The sequence below is a fragment of the Merops nubicus genome, unplaced genomic scaffold (genome assembly GCF_000691845.1).
Source record: "Merops nubicus isolate BGI_N331 unplaced genomic scaffold, ASM69184v1 scaffold3464, whole genome shotgun sequence".
NCBI classification, from domain to species: Eukaryota; Metazoa; Chordata; class Aves; order Coraciiformes; family Meropidae; genus Merops; species Merops nubicus.
Window position 1 is genome coordinate 46,922 of NW_008603429.1, and position 18,409 is coordinate 65,330.

General features: G+C 42.0%; 1 protein-coding gene across 1 annotated transcript in view; it reads right to left on the reverse strand.

Annotated features, from left to right (window-relative positions):
• Positions 1–4,584: 4,584 nt before the first annotated feature.
• The window catches only part of LOC103771349 (serine/threonine-protein kinase MRCK alpha-like), a gene marked incomplete at its 5' end in the record, with an annotated part of 45,156 nt that continues 31,331 nt past the window's right edge, over positions 4,585–18,409 (reverse strand). The window contains 3 exons of the mRNA XM_008938642.1: positions 4,585–5,332; positions 6,536–6,693; positions 7,669–7,786. Coding sequence (XP_008936890.1) covers positions 5,201–5,332; positions 6,536–6,693; positions 7,669–7,786 — 408 coding nt within the window. The remainder of the gene's footprint in view (positions 5,333–6,535; positions 6,694–7,668; positions 7,787–18,409) is intronic.

The window sequence follows — 18,409 nt, forward strand, 5'->3', positions numbered from 1 at the left end:
GGTGGTAGGTCAGAAATAAGAATCCAGCCTCTAGCACATTTGATGTGTAACTAAATTAAGGAGGAACATCAGAAACAATAACTACAAATATTGACACAGAAGAGATGACCTAAAAAAAAAGTCATGAAAACTACATTTGAAAAAGTTCAATATACCAAAGTATAAGGGGGCTTGACTTTGAATTTTCAAAAAGGTTCTGGTAATTTTTTTCTGGAAGCTGTTAGAGCTGAATGGACTTTCTCATGTATTCTTTTTCTTCCTACCATGTACTTGTGCAGATGTGTTACAACATGCTGGTTTTATCTTCAAGAATACCATTATTCTTCTTTCCATTTCCTCCTCAAAGCTTAACCTGGGGAGGTAGGAAAAAAAGACAGAACATCTGCATTTCTAACAGTTCCCTGTTTTATTGCAGTACATCAAAGTAGGTTAATATTAAGTGTGTTACCAACATAAAATATTGGTGGTAAGTCATTTTTACATTGTTGACTTTTCCACCTTAAATATTTCTGTGCAAAAGAATCTACATCATTGTTCTGTAGCAGAGAATCTCTTACAATGTCCCCTACAACATTGAGGGCATTAAACAAAATAGTGAGAAGAGGCAAAAAGCAGAATCTTTCCCCCACACGCACACTTGTCAGCTTTTATACTCTAAAACAAAAAAGTGATTACATCTATGCCATGCAAAACTGTACAATAATATTACAATGAAAAACCTAAAAAACATATTTTAAAAATAAATGATATGAAACTGTCATACATAAAAAGGCAGGTATAATTGCTCTGAAATACCAACACTGGTTTGTTTGTGGATTTCTTCCCTGTGGATGAGACTTTCTTAAATGCAGAATGAGAACAGGTTGTACTGAGCTGCAGCTGGAATGACAGACGAAGTGGAGCTGGGATTTAGGCTGGAAAGCCCACAGCAGAGCGGCTTCTGGGGGTGTTTATCCAATACAGTGGGAACACAAAGCACACAGAGGGGTGCAGTTTGCGTTAGTGCAGAAAGTTGTCCCATTTCCTCCATGGAACTGACTCCTATTAACAACAAAACCCACAGCAGAAGCTACTATGTGCCACTGATTCTCAGACTAAGGCTCAAGAGGTGTGGGTACTTGCACTGCAATAAATTTTACCCTTATTGTATCCATTCAAAATTAAACAGCATTCCTAAAATAGGGAAAAAAAAAAAAAAAAACCAAAAACAAAACAACCCAAAATATTCTTCTACCCAAGAGCATGTTTGTCCTGTCATTCAGGGTCTGGCCATGCAAAACAATATGGTGCCAGAATCTGTTTCTGTGTTAATACTCGAGTTGTTTTGTTTTGAAAGAGTGGCACACTCTGTGAACCAGTCAGGCACACTTGAACTCCATTTCTATACTTTTTGGGCTGTTTTGGTATGACAAGACCCTTAACTTCCCTCTGCCATTACCTGAGAATAACACACCTGGCTTATAGTTTTATCAGAGTCAAATTAAAGAGATAACATTCCCGACTTAGCTTTGAAACTGATTAAAATAGGCAAAACACACATTTGGAACAAGCCACAGCAACTGAGAGGAAAAGCAGCAACTACTTCACCACAGCCTCAGGAATGTTTTTTGAAACCACCAGCTGTCTTCTACAGGTCAAAGGCAATAGAGAAGAGAGTACTATGACCCTGCTTTTGGGTTTATGAAATGTGCAAGGAAGCCACATTATCTGTGTGTGCATATGTGCGGGGGAAAACTATTTACCAAACCTTTTTCATTTTATATCCTGGAATCTTTAGTAGCTGCCTGAATCTGTTGAGATCCTTTGTTGCTATCAAAAGAGGAAAAAAAAAAAAAAAAAAAAAGGGCAAAACCCCAACAACCCATATGTTTAAGTAGTGTCAAAAATGCAAACACCTTCAGTCTCAGCCAAAAGGAAAAAATCTGCTAGCTACATACTGTGTACAGAGAACATATGCTACGGTCAAAAATTCAGTGGGAGATTGTAAGCTCCCTGGACAAAACGCAGCCTCTTCTAACCGTGAAGCTGAAGCAACACCACAGTGCAAAGTAGCAACATCAAACCTTAAAAGACAACTGTCTTTGAGATACCAGTCAAGAGTCTTACAGTTCAAATGACCAAGTTACTTTTCCTAGCCCAACAAGTATTTAAAAAGCCCAGCTACAGTGTGCATATGTTTTCAGTGTTCATACTGACAAAAATTATGAGCGTGGTTTAAAATTGAGTGTATAATCAAATGGTCCCCAAACACAGAAAACTATTCAAGCCCTAGGACAATTTTTGTCTTTTCACCTAAGTGATGTGGTCATTTGCTTTTCAACTGAGAGAACAGTTGCTGTTTCTCTTTTGAACAGATGCGTATAAAAATGCACAGTACCAAACTAATGGGTTAAATATAGGAATCCTAAAGGACACTGCCAAGGCTCAGAAACTGTGGTGTAGAAACAGTGTAGGCCCGTGGAGCTCTCATCTCTTGGAGCTTACTTTTGTAACACAGCTGACCTACTCTCTGCCTGAAAAATGTCAGGTTTTGATATCACCAGATTGCAGGCACGGTGACAGAGTAAATGCAGGGGGTTTACTTGCTTTAATTGTTTGCTGTGTTGTGGCTCTTTGGGTTCCATTTTTCAGACAAAGCGTTAGCTCAACTGCAAAAAAAAAAAAATCTCCACAAAAAAGATCCCGTGACCCCTCCTCAGGGGACTGTCACACAGGCTGATCTATCTTCAATGACTGCTGTTTAAATGCCTTCTCTCAACATCAAAATAAGATTAATGTTTAAATACAACATACAGGACATAGAAAACTAGTCTGCAAAGGCTTTGAAAAGTGTGTGGACATGCTTCACCAAAAGGAGGGAATTGTGGGGGAAAAGCAGTGGCTATACTTGAAGCAATATGCAGCCTTTAAAAAGAAGCTGATGTGGAATTTTAACAATGCCAGTAACTCCCTGCCTATTTGTCCCTTATAAAGACACAAAACTTTTCTGGGAGGAATTAATTTCAAGTGCTTGGCTGTTTGCTAAAGCTTTTAATATTAAATGCCAGGCTTGCAAGTGTAGTAGGTTTGAAGCAAAAACAAACTGCATAACCAGCTTGCTACTCTGGACAACCCAAACAGGAGAGAGACAGGCTTTTGATAGGATGATTCCTCAAAAAATTTCATCAATTCCTGTCTCAAAATAACATTGAATGAGCTTAAACTTGGACAAGCCTCTTGACTCAGAGTGAAAGAGAAGTCTTACCTAGGAGACCCAGCATAATTAAACAGGTTGGAGATGATCTGTGCCTCACTCTCTGTTTCACATTTAGATCATACCTGGCAATTACTGTACATGGTTTGAACTTACCTATAACTTCTATTAGGGAAGACAGAAACTGGAAAACTCCAAACTTCTCTATGTGGGTGAAACACTACGTACTGCTGACTGCAAGAACATGGAATGGTTTAATAAGAGCCATAACAAGTTTCTGAAACCCACAAAACCCAGTATTCTAAATACAAAAAGCCCTTATATGTTTGAGTATGGTCATAGTATAAAGCCAGCAACAATACTACTGAGAAGAAAGGCTCATATGAACACGCTCCCAAATGAAAAACATCTGCCTTGCTACCTGAAGAGAAGAGACATCTTCCTCTTACCATCTGTTTGTACATCAATCTCTCACTTTATTCTGTTGACTGCGTGACCAGCTTCAGCTTTTTATTTATTTTTGCAACTTCAGTGGGCTCTGTCTTTTGTCGCAATACTTTCTGCCCTCCAACCTGACCTGCTATTGGAACCAAAGAGCAGGTGAGCACATAGGAACAACTGCAAATTGCACAAACCCACAGCACGGGTAGGGAGGAAGAGGAAAACCAACCTTGCCAGCATGGTGGTTGTGGGTGACTAGGCATCTTTGACTACCACAGTGTGAACAGTGTGAGGTCAGTCTTCAAGGTTCTTTGTTGCTACAGTGACAGCGTAGCCAGCCACAGCTAGCTTTGGGCTAAGGGCACTCATTTGGCTGATGTGTATTAGCAACTAGTATTTGGTAACAACAGTAACGGTTTTCTGGCTAGGGATGGTCACGGAGATGTGGAAGACTGCTCCCTTCTGAGCTAAACCTGGCCAAAGGCTGACCCAGGGAAGCAGTTTTCCTGCTGAATCCCGCTGCACTGGACTCCCTCGCTGCCTGAAGGACCTCTACTGTAGCATGCCGCAAGGTTCCTCAGCTGCACAGCCAGCACGCACGACACCAGGGCGGCCGCCGGGCCCCCTTCGCTGCTGGGGCAGAGGGCTGCTTTCCAACTGCTGTCGTTTTTGCAAGGGTGGGGACTGACACGAAGGTAGGGGCTGCAGCTTCAGTTATGCTACCGCCAGAAGCGCCGAGACGCCGCGGAAGCGCCGCGGGGCCTCCCCCAGCAGCGAAGCGGGCGCCGCGCGAGAGGAACGGGAGGCTGTAGGCCAGGCCTCCGAGTCTGTATATCACTGAGCATGAAAACAGGGACAACACAAATCTTAAATTAAAGGCTCTCTTAAATAAGCATCCATCTTCTGCTGCATACACAATGCTTTTTTTTCTTTGAATATATACATACGTATTTTACTCTAACATCTGCGTTATTTATTTAAACTCTGTACTGTAGTAAAATATGCATCATTTTAATCAATAAGGATTTGCTGGCGACAATCAGATTGACATTCAAACGTGGTGGCTGAAAGCTTTTATGTGCCTCTGACATACTGATCGTTCCCCATGAGGGGGAAGGGGTCTCTGTGCTACTTTCATACAGTACGATGAGCTATTGTGTGATAACAAAATCCCTCTGAATTTTCTCTTTTTGATACTGGTCTGATCTACTTAAGCTACATTTTGGGAAGTAGAAGTGGGGGTGGGATAAATATCTCTTTAAAAATGAAGCAGCTGTAACCACAAAAATGAAACCAATAGTAATACAAATCTACAGCATCTGGTATTTACCGACACCCTAGCTCTGCTCGTTTGCTGCTGTCAGATCTGGGGAAGGGAGGGTGAGGCAGTGCCGAGCGGTGCTGAAGATGACCAGCTTTTACCTTCCTCTGTACCCCACTCCCAGACCACTTTCAGATGGGGAATGGGGAGGGTTAGGATGATGAAGGTGAGAACTGGACGAAGTGAAGGGGACAGCCATGGGGACATCAAGCTTCTGTGAAGTCAAATCTGAATGCTGAAGCAGTTCATGAGTCCCAACTCACGTGGTCAGAGCTCTCCAGGGAGAGGCTCTTGGTCTTGTGAGGAGAAACTGGGCTGGGAGGGCTGCTGAGGTTGGAGCTGTTTGATGCAGTAGAGTGTCTCGGAGAGTCAGAGTCCTGCAGCCAAACACACAAGAACACCAATTAGTAACAGGATAGCAAGTTTGAGAGTGACTAAGGATGTCTGAGCAACAGGTGACTGGATTCAAAGGCCTCCATATATTTTCCTTGTCTCCAAAAATACTGAGGAGTTTGGTTTTTTTTCCTCAGAATTTCCCGTTCTGGGGAGACTTAAAAGTAAGCAGTCAGATCACTCTGCTCTCAGCAGGCATAACTGACTCTGTCATAAGGACACAGCACCTGTGGGATGCTTGCAGTCCACACGCTGCCGAGGGCATCAGCAGAACGTGCAACTTCAGGTTGCCTTGAAGTTACAACGGCTCCTTCCTTTTCACAAGTTATGATCTGAGATGCTCTTGCACTAACTGAGGAATCTTTATGGTATGGGCTTCATCACAGCTACCTCTTCTATGTCACTCCCAGGATATTAATTCAAAGCATCTCAATCAAGTTACTCCAGTTGGAGCTTCCAGAGTACAGTAGGCCGCAACTATATCTGAGCTTGAGTTTGGGTTGAAAGCTGCCTTCCAGCTTCACCTGAAAGGATGTATTCAGTACCATGGAAGGCCTGTGTGGTCACTTGATTTTCTCACTCCATGGTAAGACAATGGGCTTGGGGAAGTTTTGCTGGCCAGCTTCAGACTGAACCCTCCCATGTACATTCTTGGTTGGACAGACTGAGTTTAGCACAAGGCAGGACTGCAGTTCTATCACAATGATAGTCTTGTTCTTCGTAAAATATAAAATACTAAATTGAGTTTTACTCCAAATGGAACTATTATATGATAATTCTTAAATTACTCCTTTTTAACTTCAGGCACTAGAGTACAAAGTGTCTCCTGTGAAATGGTTGCTAAGGTAGCTTAAGAGTCTTTGCAAATAAAGGGCAGAAGTGGTATCACCACTTCAAGCTGTGATAGGTCACTGTCAAGCTGCTACTCTACTAGGCTGGTATTTTTGGAACTTTCACTACCCACATATCTCTGGGCAAGGAGCTCAGAGAGGGTTTTCTGTGTGTTAAATACCAGGACCCGAGCTGACACAGTCTGACCCAATTCTTTAGTCAGGACAGCCTGAAATACAGGAAATCAAAATTTTCATTGTCAATGACTCCTGAATGTGTAGCCAAACGCACGACAGAATTTAGCTTTGTCATCTTTATCAACGCACTTAAATTCTCCCCTTTCTCCTGTCACTCACCTCTCGCTCATAGTCCCTTGTCGGTGCATCGCTGCCCTGGTCCAGGCCACCAGAGGATAAGGACCCATCTGAGGGCGATGCCATCGGCTGACGCTTTGCTCCATAGCTACCTCCGGAGAACTCCCTCCGCAAAGCGCTGCCGTTCTGCGCAGACGAGCCTGAGGAGCACCCAGGAATTGAACTGTGTTACAGGTGCCCACTCAAAGCACGGGAAGTTTGTTAGCTGTTTCTCTGGTTAGATCTGCGTTCCTCCAGCATGTCCCAAGATGCTCAGAGCTCATGGCTTTCAGGCTGTGTGGGTTTTTATCTTGTCTGCTGCCAGCTGCAGATTTTCCTGGGGTTTCTCTAGCCTGTCCCTTGGCACACTTTATCCAACAGATACTCAGTCGCTATGTTCCTCACAAAGATAGCAGCTGTAGAAACTGCTGCAATGGCAGCCTGGTGCCAGTGACCTCTTTCCTGAGGGTTGTACCAGCAGGTACAGACTACAGCAGACACACAGGCAGTTGGCAATGTGCAGGAAACGTGGTGCGTGCCACAGGAAGGGAAAAAAAATCCCCAAACCTACAGAAGCTGGGACACCAGTTGTGCCTCTATTTTCACAGGGTTCCTTTATTTAGTCTCTTGCTTGGTCTTGGCACAGGCCAGTGTGCTGACTCTGGCACACAAAGGCAGCATGGCAGTGCTAGGAATGGCGTTTCCAACACAATGCAACTCTTCCATACCAGCAGCCAGTTTTCTACTTTCTCTTTGCACTGGCAGCAAGAGAGGCATCAAGAGCGCTCCACAGTTCAGCAAAAAGTTTATAACCATGGAGCTTGTAAATAACTTGCCACTGACTGAAACCATGTAAGCAAGGAGCAAAGTAGTCCAAAGGGAAAGAATATAATTTTAATTCTAACACCAGTTTTAAAAATCTGAGAAATACGGGGCTCTCAAAAGTGCAAGCTGCTTATTCATGTGCTCCTCTGAAAGCAAGATTGAAATACTGTGCTCACCCTCAACAGGAACAAAATCAATCATCACTTCTGAAAATCCTATCTAGTGGCAGTATGGATAGAAGGAATGCAGGTGGCACTTTCCCTGAAATACCTGTGCACAGACCCCAAAGCAGAAGAGTTCTGTTTGCTTACGTGCTGCCAAGCCGCTGCTCGCACTCATCGACCGTCCTGGTTCCGTGCGGGACTTGGTGATTGACGGGATACTGACAGAGCCACTGAACACGGTCCGACTTTCCTGAGGCCGAAGATTCTGCAACGCAGACACACACAGGGACACGTTTACTCATTGACTGCTGGCTCAGCCCTGGGTGTTACGAAGTGAGGCCCCAAAACACGTTAAAAGCCCACCTTACCAGAGCTGAATTATCTGGGCAGGAAATCGGCAAGATTTGCAAAATAATATTCTGCAGTTTAGTGCAGAGACTGGAAGCACACGCAGCGCAACAGTGAAGTGCTGAATTACATGGACATATGCAGACCACTGAAAGAGTAGGTCTAATAACTCAAGAATATCCGTGAAAGGATCGTTTCCAAGCCTAATGAAGCTGCTGTAGATATATTCAAGTTTTATGGCATAATGCATTGTTTCTGAACACAAGCTTCCAGGGGCCTTACTAAAATGTCGCTCTTTGATGTCATCACTTGTGCCATGCATGTGCAACTTTATGCAATAACCATGTTAATCCCTAATGCCTGCAGAGTTATGGACACCTAGAGGATCTATCTGTATTTCAATTACTTATGCAGTTCCAAAGGTATTAACAGCATTACTCCAGATCCAGGCCCACTGAGCCACAGTGAGAACCAGCCTCCTGTTTCCAGCCTGCTCAAAGGGGATGGCCAGAGCACGTGCCACTGTTTCTCTGCTTATTTTGATTATCACTCCTGTTTTGTCTCCTTAGAGTTCCAGTGTGATTTTTCAAATTGGCAAGTTACTGGACTGAAGTGGCCCCTTACTAAGGGAAGAGATAAAATACAATTTCTCTGCTTGGGTAAGGTAGATCCTTAAGCATAAGTTGTCTTTAAAGAAGTGCTTTGAAGTGAGCTCTGAGAGATTTTATTTCTGCTTCTGTTAACTTATAGCTGACCTTAGGGGAAAAGGCTTCTCAGCTATTTAGCCCATCTCTCTGTAGATGAGCTGGCTTCTAGGCATAGAGGGACTTTCTAATGCCCATGTGTATCAGTTAATCTCTGGCTAAATATGAGACTTCATCCTGTCCCTAACATGATTCACACTATTAAACTCACTAGCATGGACTAGAATTAGGTTTAGAGAACCTTTATAGACGCAGAACGTGAAAAAAACCCTACAGGTAGCTCTGAGCAGTACTTTATTTTCATTTTACAAAACACCTCCTGCAGTAACTGTTCATTTGTTCCTATTTATATTCAATTTATTTCCCCATCCTCAGTCTGAGATCAAGTAGGCACACATAAAACAACAGTTGCAACCGCCATGCCTTTTTAAGCTAAGATGTCATGGAAATGTCAGACGAGAACAAGGATTCCACCCCCCACAAGGCTATTCTCAGAGACCCTCATATACTACCTATTTCTCCATCTGTATTTTAAAATGGATAATCAAACAGAGGCTTTGTAATGAACAGATTTTATACAGTTCAAACTTTATCAGATAATTGTTACCAACCTGCTGTCAATCCAGTCTTAGAATCATCCTTAAAGTCATTGCTATAACAGACCCCTTTGCTCTTACAGACAACCCTTCGCTTCTCATTCTCCCAGTGGGATAGAAATGGCTGATTTTTAACACACATCAAATAAGAAACAATTAAAATTTCTCATGTTCCCAGATCTCTCTCAAACACCCACAGAAGAGAATCAGAGACCTTTACCAATGAAAAACCGTTCTCCTCTTATCCCTTGCTGCACTATTCTCAATGAGGATTTATACCTAAAGGCTTAAAAAAAAGTCTCTGAAATAATTTGTGGGATCACACTGCTGTCCCTTGCTTACCTTCCCTCTCCCCCTTTTTTTTTTTTTTTTTTTTTAAATGTGATCAACTAACCTATTTTGTAGTACAAAACACAAAATTTCTGTTTCTGTGTCCTTCACCATGCAATAAACAATGTGGGCTACAGAGAAAATTATGAGCATCCTGGCTGTACATAAACAACAGAGGCTCCCCTGACTGTACGTAAACGAACTGATGGTGTAAGGAGTAAGTTACTGCTGTGTTTTGAGAAACAAAGGAAAGCCAAGTTCAGCACCATGCAAATGTGTGCGCTGTGTTCAAGACACTGGAGCTGAAGGGAAGGTCTCTTGTACCTGCAGAAACCTACAGTGGTTCATTTTGCAAAGAGAACCATTATGTTTAATGATAAGGCGATTAACCCCTTTAACAATGACTGAGCAGACAACATAGAGGCATCAGGGGAAGGAGGGAATGGGTGGGTACCTCAAAAAGACTTGATTTATTTTACTACTGTATTCTAATTATTTTTCATTACTTCAGTTTGCAAAGTCCATGTAATTCCTTGTATAAAGTTTCTCCACAAAGCAACTCTCTCATTGTTCTTTGTTCAAAAAATGAGATAAGCACATGCCAGAGACCCTGGCATTTTGGACCAAAACCCGTGGAAGCGATACGCACGTGATGCAGAAAGGGGATTCAAAGGAAAAGAAATGGCAGTTATTAGCGGTAGTTATCAAAGCAGCAAAACGCAGCAAGTTAAAAAGAAAGAAGAGGGACAAAAAAAAGGGAAACCTGAGCTTGCTTTCCTTAAAGACAGACACAAAACCCCCTCATTTAGAGCAACAATTCAAAACCTAGCAGGAAAATCCTCCCTCCCTGCTGACCCAGATGGAGAAAGATGAGAGAAAAAAACCCAAAACCAAGCCAGCAGCAGAGAAGCTGCTTGCTGAGCAAAGTTAATAGCTGTGAAATAGGGTGAGAACCCCAAATGAGTTCAGTACATCCCATTTCTGTCCATGCGTGGCTGCCCCAGCTCTCGACCCCCACTGCCTCCCCAGCCAGCGGGGCAACAATGCCCTCATGGTTGAACCCAACAGTTACAACATCTGTAGGAAACTGTTCACCCATGGGGCTCTGTCCGTCATGCTGCTGCTTGTTTGGTTTGTTTGGGGTTGTTTTGTTTTGTTGTAGTATTCTGTTTATTACAATATAAAGCTGAGCTTTTAATTCTTCCATGAATTCATGTGACAGCATCTAAAAGCCTACTTTTATCGGGTCATTTTTCAACTCCCTTACGGATTCCATGTTGTTTTGGTTCCAATATCCCACCCGCACTTGGGACCACAGTCCCCTCGGTGGGAGTGTGACCCTTCTTGCACTAAAATCTCCAAACACAAAGGGAGGCTGCACAGACACGAAACCAAACTCACAGCCTTGCTTTCTATACAGCTTACAGCACCTCTTCCCTCAAGTCACAAAGGAGACAAATGCTTTTCTTCACACAAGACTGAACATCTAGTGCTCTAAGGAGCTAACCGGTACAAGTTCTTGAGGCTCCAAGTTGCCTATTTCACTTTTTTTTTTCTCCAGTTTATGCTAGTAAGCTGCAACATGAGGATGAAGTATGCTCCTAAAGCAAAAATGAAGAGTTACTGTTTAAAACACCAGAGGTCATTCCTTACTGATCCCTGTGAGACTGCCCACATGAGAAAGGGAAGGTAGAGGGTAGGTCACAGTGTGGTGACACATCACTGCATATTAAACACAAAAAATTTTATAGTACAGTTGGATTAAAAAAAACATGTTAAAACCAGAACTAACATACAGCTTCAATGACCCTATAATGACCCTCTAAGAGAGAAACAACTTCCAATTCAGCTTAGTATTTTGTTTTGCATTTCAAGAGAGCACTCCTGTTGTGTATTCGCATCTCTCCTCCTGCCAGAAGAGCCAGGATGGCTGCAGACAGGTCATCACAGGGCACATTTTCCAAAATGCTGCTAATGGTTGTGACAGCTGGGACACTTCACAGCAGAGACACATGACCATGCATGTGACCAATCAAACCTTAGCTCTGCAAATTTGTTTTGGAGCCATACGAAAGGGACTACTATCCTCCCACGTTTTTAAATTCTCTCTAGTGCTGTACGCAGGTCTGTATCCAAAAACCTTACCAGCGATGGGGACCTAGAACAGCAACCGAAAGGCACTCAAAGCAGCCTGGCAGTGAAGGTTTGCCACGTGTGTCTGAAGTGTGTCCAAAGGCCACAGAAGCCAACAGCCATGTTTCCATTACAGCAATGGACATGGCTCAGACCCACACAAACCCTGAGCAACCAAACACCTTCACAGACACCTACCTCACAGGTTATTCCCCATTTATCTGCGAATCCACTCCAAGCAGGACTGCAGGCTGCAGCACGGTACACAGTTACAATGCACAACATGCACTTGTGTGCCTGTTCTAGCATGGCTTGTGTTTCTGCAGGACCTAGTAACCCCCGCGTAGTCAGGCCAGCATGCACAAGAGAAGAAGAAAGAAAAGACTGCTTCCATCCCCCCAGTTTACATTCCAACTGGAAGGCTATCTACAGAACAGTGTCTGATCTCAGCCTCTGCTTAAAACTACCAGGATCAAAAGGATCCATGTCAGCAACCATCTTTAATTTTTTATCTTGGTTGTACGTGCTCTAATTTCACTTATTTAACCTAGAAATTGTCTGAAACTTGTCCCTCTCTCAACCTGTGTACAGTACTGTGTAAGAGTTCTTGCTTTCCACATGATTTTGTCATAAACAAACAGTTTGAACACTTGGTCCAACACAGACAGATTGCGACCTGACACACAGCATCCCGCTACTGACCGCTGGAGGATGAGCGCTGTGGAACAGAGAACTTCTCATTCAGAATTCCCACATCCTTTCTGGTGATTAAAAATGCTGCTCTCATAGCAAAATGTTCAGCCCACACTTCTTTTCTTTTTTCTAGAGCCATGAAGTACCTGTTTCTTGGCATGTCAGAGCTGTGGGAAGACCACAGCTGATAGCAGAAAATAAATCAGCTGGGACAGAGCAAAGTTAAGGGGTGAAGGAAACTGCTTACAAGGGTTTTTCTCCCATGTTAATAGGCAGGCAAAAGGAAAACCACACAGTGTTAGTAGAGCGAACACCTGACTCGGCCGTTCATACCCTCAGAGTCATAAAGTCTGCAGTACCGAGGACAGAGCGTGGAGGCGGGGAAAATGCAGGGTTTATGGAATCGTAAGAGAGGAATTTTTCGGCTGAATTAACAGTCATGTGGTAGATGTGCTCAAAGTTGCTCGGAGAGGAGATCAGACGGGAGTGATGATGAGGGAATTGGTAAGGGGAACGCTGCTATCAAAGACAACAGAGAGAGAAAGCAATGAGGGATGGTTGTACAGGTTACATCGGCAACAGCAGTCCACAGGAGCAGTCAAGCACTGAAGGACAGCCAGACAGCAACCCTGCTCGCCCAGCAACACACAGGTTCTTACATCGTCACCCCCAGTCCTCTGAGCACCTTCCTTACATGGTGTCATATGGGCCTGCCACCCTTGCTGTTGCTAAAACATTAAAAACAAATAAAACTTTTAACTCATTGGGAATGGATTCTAATATTTATTATTATTTGATATTTCAAAGAGCACCACAGTTGTAAAAGGTGCTTTACAGACAGTTGAGAAGCATCAGTTCCCTGCCTTGAGGAGCTTACAATCTAAAATAGACATAACACAAACAAAGGGAGGTGAACACGGTGAGATGGTGTGGGGAAAAGAAAAGATGAGAATACACAACAGTTAAAGATTGTAAGAGATTTCCTTCTGTTATTCATGCACTTTAGCCACTCTATTAAAATTTAAGTAGCACCCGTACAACAAACAGAGTGTTTCTAACGGGAGGGAACAGTGTTTCAACAGGATAGGGACACAGGCTGTGTGGGAAGGTGAATTGGTTAGTGTCGGAGAACCGAGACAATTTACTCTGCTGCAGAGAGACGACACGAGGCCTATGTCCTCCTGCACACCCACCCCATCCTCACAGGCCTTTCTGACGAAGGGACTTTGTGCTGCTGTCTCTGTGCTGCAAGAGACCAGGCCCTTAGCAGATAAGGTGCTAAAGTCTTGGGAAATTAAAATGTTTTTAATTGGTCACCTGAGCAATGTGCTCTTAGAGTGTGACATGAAGAAAGAGAGGGGAGAAATAATCCTACGAATTAGATAGAAAGTGTTTCTAATTCATCTCTACAGAATGTACTGACAGCAAGTGCTCTGGTAGTTTAAAGTCATCTAAATCCAGACTTAATGGAAGAGCACTTCAAGGCTCTGTCTCCCTCCCTGTACCATCTGTATATGTGCAGCAGGTCAGCCTGCAAGGGGATGGTGTCCCCAACAGCCACCAGCAAAAGAGAACACCTTTTCTACTTACTGACTTGTAATTTTCTCTTCCCCTTGTCCAACTGACTTAATCACAGTAAAACAAACAGGTCTGAGTAATATTAGAAATGTTAGGACTTAAAAAAATAAAATATGGTAAAAATACAGCTTACCCCTCTGCTAAACCTAAGGCACTACTTTTTGTATGTGGAACGTATTAAAGTCTGGAAGAACATTGTCACATCCCAATACATATTATCAAACATTATTGTTACTGTTCTCATCATTACAGCTGGTAAAATTCAACTTTTTTTTTTTTTTTTTTTTAAACACACAGTTATTATGAGGCTTTGCATGTTAACCAAAACATCAATTACCACATTATGGCATATAAGACATAACATACACAAAATTGTTATTACTAAGTTTAGCAGCATCTAAATATCTGAACAAGAAGCCACCATTCCAAGAACGGTCCAGGAAAGCAGACTTTGCTGAGTTACCTGCTCTCAGCAGACAACTGGCAGCAAAGCTAGCTACACTCCTAAAAGCCAATATGGGAGAAAAGGCAATAAGGGAGAAAAAAATCACAAGCTGAAAAGCAGAGGGTAGGCCTGCTGCAGACCGTGAAAATATTTAGTCAGCATTCATGAATGTGAGAAAGCCATGATATGGCAACAGTTTCAAAATAATCCTCCATGGAACCTTCTCCATGGACTCCACCATTAGATGCATGCATGGGGTTCCCATTTTCTTTAAAGAATACCAAATATGGGTAAGTACTCATTTACTGTAAAAGTTTCTCATTTGAAACAAGCAAAGCTTCACATATCATCTAGAATGGAAGTATAATGGCTCATGTGTAATGAGGTCAAACTGAAGCATAATGTTCAAATATAATGGCAGTTGAGACCAGCTTTTGAATATAAAATATTTAGGCATGCAGAATATGAAAGCAAAATCAATCCTGTACATCTGATGTACACAGAGAGGTGGTCTGTGCTGCAGTAAGTGCAGTTCCAGATTTCAGATCTTCACTACAAAGGAGCATCCACGATAAAGTGGCTTCAAGGGACAAGAGGGCAGAAGGGAGGCCAGACTGTACGGCCAGTTAATTGGTGACAGGCTGCTAGGGAAGAAAAACATGTAAACAAATAAGTCTGGGGATATACTAACAGGAATGATGCTAAATCGTACAAAACAAGACAAAATGAACCAGATCTAGCATCCACATCAATAAAATACAAATATATACTGATTGTGGCTCTGTTAATAGCAAACAAGAACTTCTGGTTTCTGTTGTGCTGTAGCCCATGAACGTGCTTGTCAAAGCCAGACCTCAGAGTAATTGCTTGCCATGAAGAAAAGGATGCAAATTTACAATTAATCTCTAATATTTTCTCTCTTAAATCTGATCTCACTCTGAGCCTTGGGCATGTTTATTTCTGACCAAACAGAGGGCAATGCTGAAGTCAAGGGTGCTTGTTCACGGAGAGAACCTGGGACTGCAATCTGCCATAACCATATCTCCCTGTTCATGTCATGTGTCTGCTGCACACCAAAGCCTTGGAAACAATGCACAGAGGAAGCTTCTTCACCCCTTGTGTGGTTGTATCAGCTAGGGCAGACACTGTTGTACATATGTACGCATCTGAAACAACCTATCAAGTAGCCTGAAAGAGTTTGAAACATTCCATTTATCCAGTTTTCATTTTGTACGTTTACAGCACAAATTGAACTCACTAAAGCTGGCCTTTTAAAAGATATTATTAATAACAGTAGTAGGCAGAGAGCAAGCAAGCTCCTGTTGTCTCTGCCTCCACCAGGCGGCTACACCACGGGTTAAGGCAGCACAAGTGTATGTCCTCTCCTGCCCACCCACAAGCCGCAACCCAGCCGCGCAAGGGCCATTGCTACCAGTTCTAATCCTGTGCTTTGTTCAGTTTAGGCATTTCTCCTGAAAAAGGCAGCAGGGCCAGGTTAGTGGGACTGCAGATAAGTTTTGATTGGATTCACACTGCCTGTATAAATTGAATATGTATATAGTCACAAACACATACATGGATGAAAATTACCATTTGCTTTACAAAGCTCATCCGTGGATGCTAGAGCTCTCTGATTTAGTTTGTGCCAACACAGCGATCTAAATAGCTATTCTCTATTAAAACCTATTTATTACTAAGGACCCTTCTGCCTACATGGCACCATACTGACTTCAGCAAAAGCTCATGCTGGATGAACAAATTTCTATCAGTAGATCTGGCCAAATTTGAAATGACTGAAGTTGGAAGAAACTGCAAGCAAAAAGGCCTACTCCATTCTTTCATACGTTTTCTGCGTTTCAGAATCTCATTAAAAAAAAAAAAAAGCAGCTGTATCATTTAAAGTAGTTGAAAATTTGAGAGAATTATTAGCCTTGCACTGCTTGTTCCCCCTAGTGGTAGCCTTATTAAAATGCAAAAATACATTTTGTCATCTGTTTTCAGAAACAGAAACAAGCATTTGCAAAGTAAAATGATACAATCTTTCCCATAGTTCTTTACAAATAAACACCTTTTCTTCTGAAACATACTAATCTATTTCAAAATACAAAGAAGATGTTTCATCTGCAAAATCCACACATGCTACAGAAGCACAGAAAAAAACAGCTCTCCACCTTTTTTGGAACAAGCTACGAGTCTAGTGAAGTAATTCTACGGCTTTGTAAAGAAACCACCATACAGATGAACTGCACAGAGGGCTTGATGTATATTCTTTACCTTGTGTACTGATTCTCCAGGAAATGTCCCTTATTTCCATCCTCTCTTTTAATTTTATATTTATTTTTCAAACAAAATATTAGACTTGATACATAACATCATATGCACACACAACTCCTTTTCTTTTACTTTTTGTGCCAGAGGAACAAAGTAGGTATTTTGGAACACACTAAATGAAAACTTAGTTGAGCCAAACACCTTACAGAATGCTGGTGGAAAAGATAAAAACTGCCTGGACTGAAGTAGCTCTTGACAGAGCTTTTATTTATCTCAAACTTTCAAATTCGCACACTTATAAGTCCTGTGACTGATGCAGTTCTTTATCTATTAAGTTAGGAATACAAATACAATACAATACTGCAAGATGCAGCTGGAAAAATACGTGTCAAATCTGCTCTATCTGCAGTGACATCTCCCAGCATTAAGATTGATCCCTACTTGCCAAAATTAAGCTTTTAATAGTAACTTTAAAAAGAATCTGCAGCATTGGAACAAGTGCAGAAATCAATTCTGTATTGTACACATTTTTTTAATGTCTACTCATTACTCCTATGTGTGGAAGGTAACTCATGAATTTCTTACAAACCAACATATTGATTGGTAAGAAGCAAAGCAACAGTTCTAACTTCAAGTCTGACCTTTGAGCTAACACGAGACTTGCATAATTAGAATTAATTCAAAGCTAAAAGCCATTTAGAGATGACATAGATGAAGAAATATTAATCCATTTAAGTCTACAAAATCACCTTCTAGAGATTAAATCACTCCTCATTTTATACTTGCCCAGTCTGGGGCTTGATTAGGAGTTCTTGCAGCATTTGGTTCCCATGAATGTTCAACTACTGATGGTGTGAAATAGAACATCTTTTGTCCTACCTTTAGCAATAGCCAGAGATTTTTTTAAGAACCCACCAGAATGGAAAAGTGAAGAAAGGTTTTAATCTATATCCTGCCCTGAAGCAAGTTATCATTCTTTAACATCAGACATATGCATACTCACATCCAGGTAAGACAAACACTACCTGCCAACTTCCCTTGGATTTTTCATGTGTTTTGTAGAAGCAGCTCCTTCATTATTTACTAATTTATAAAGATATGCACACCATGTTGGGTTTGGCTCAGTTGTGATGAATCTACTTGTTATTAAGTAGTTTCTCAGAATGTCTCTAGCACGAGACTTAAAGTAAATCCTTCCCTTTCCTTGCATATGCTCATCTAAGAAAAACACAATGCCAGAAGGGCTCATGTACAACGTGCAGACTTCACAGCATAGTGTAAATAAAAGTATCATTTGCTGCAGAAGTGAGGTAGAAGGAGTATCTGAAGACCAGAGGTTGTGCTCCTAAGCTTCTAAACCAGTGCAACTGCATGGCACACTATTTTCCAGTCTTACTGTTATTTCCTCTGGGCTTTTCAGCACCTGAAAAATCCCAATTTCAGCATCTACTTCCTGCTTTCTGCACAAACTCAAACTAATAATGATCATTTTCGACAGCATGTGCGTACTACTGCCTATATCTTATGGTGGTGCTCATACAGTCTGCTCAATGGTGTACCATCTGATCTTTCTTACAGTGCTAATTAGCATCTTCTGAACCACATCTGTGTCATTGTGGATGAGTTTAGAAAACAATACAGAACACACAAACAAGATGCTTGAGGTAGCTTGAAGCAGGCAGTACAACACTCTCCTATGAACAAAATACTGTTTTCAGCTCAGCAAAAATTTCAGTAACTTTCAGGTATTTCCCATGTAAAGTTTTGTGGAAACAAGTATTTGTGTTCTA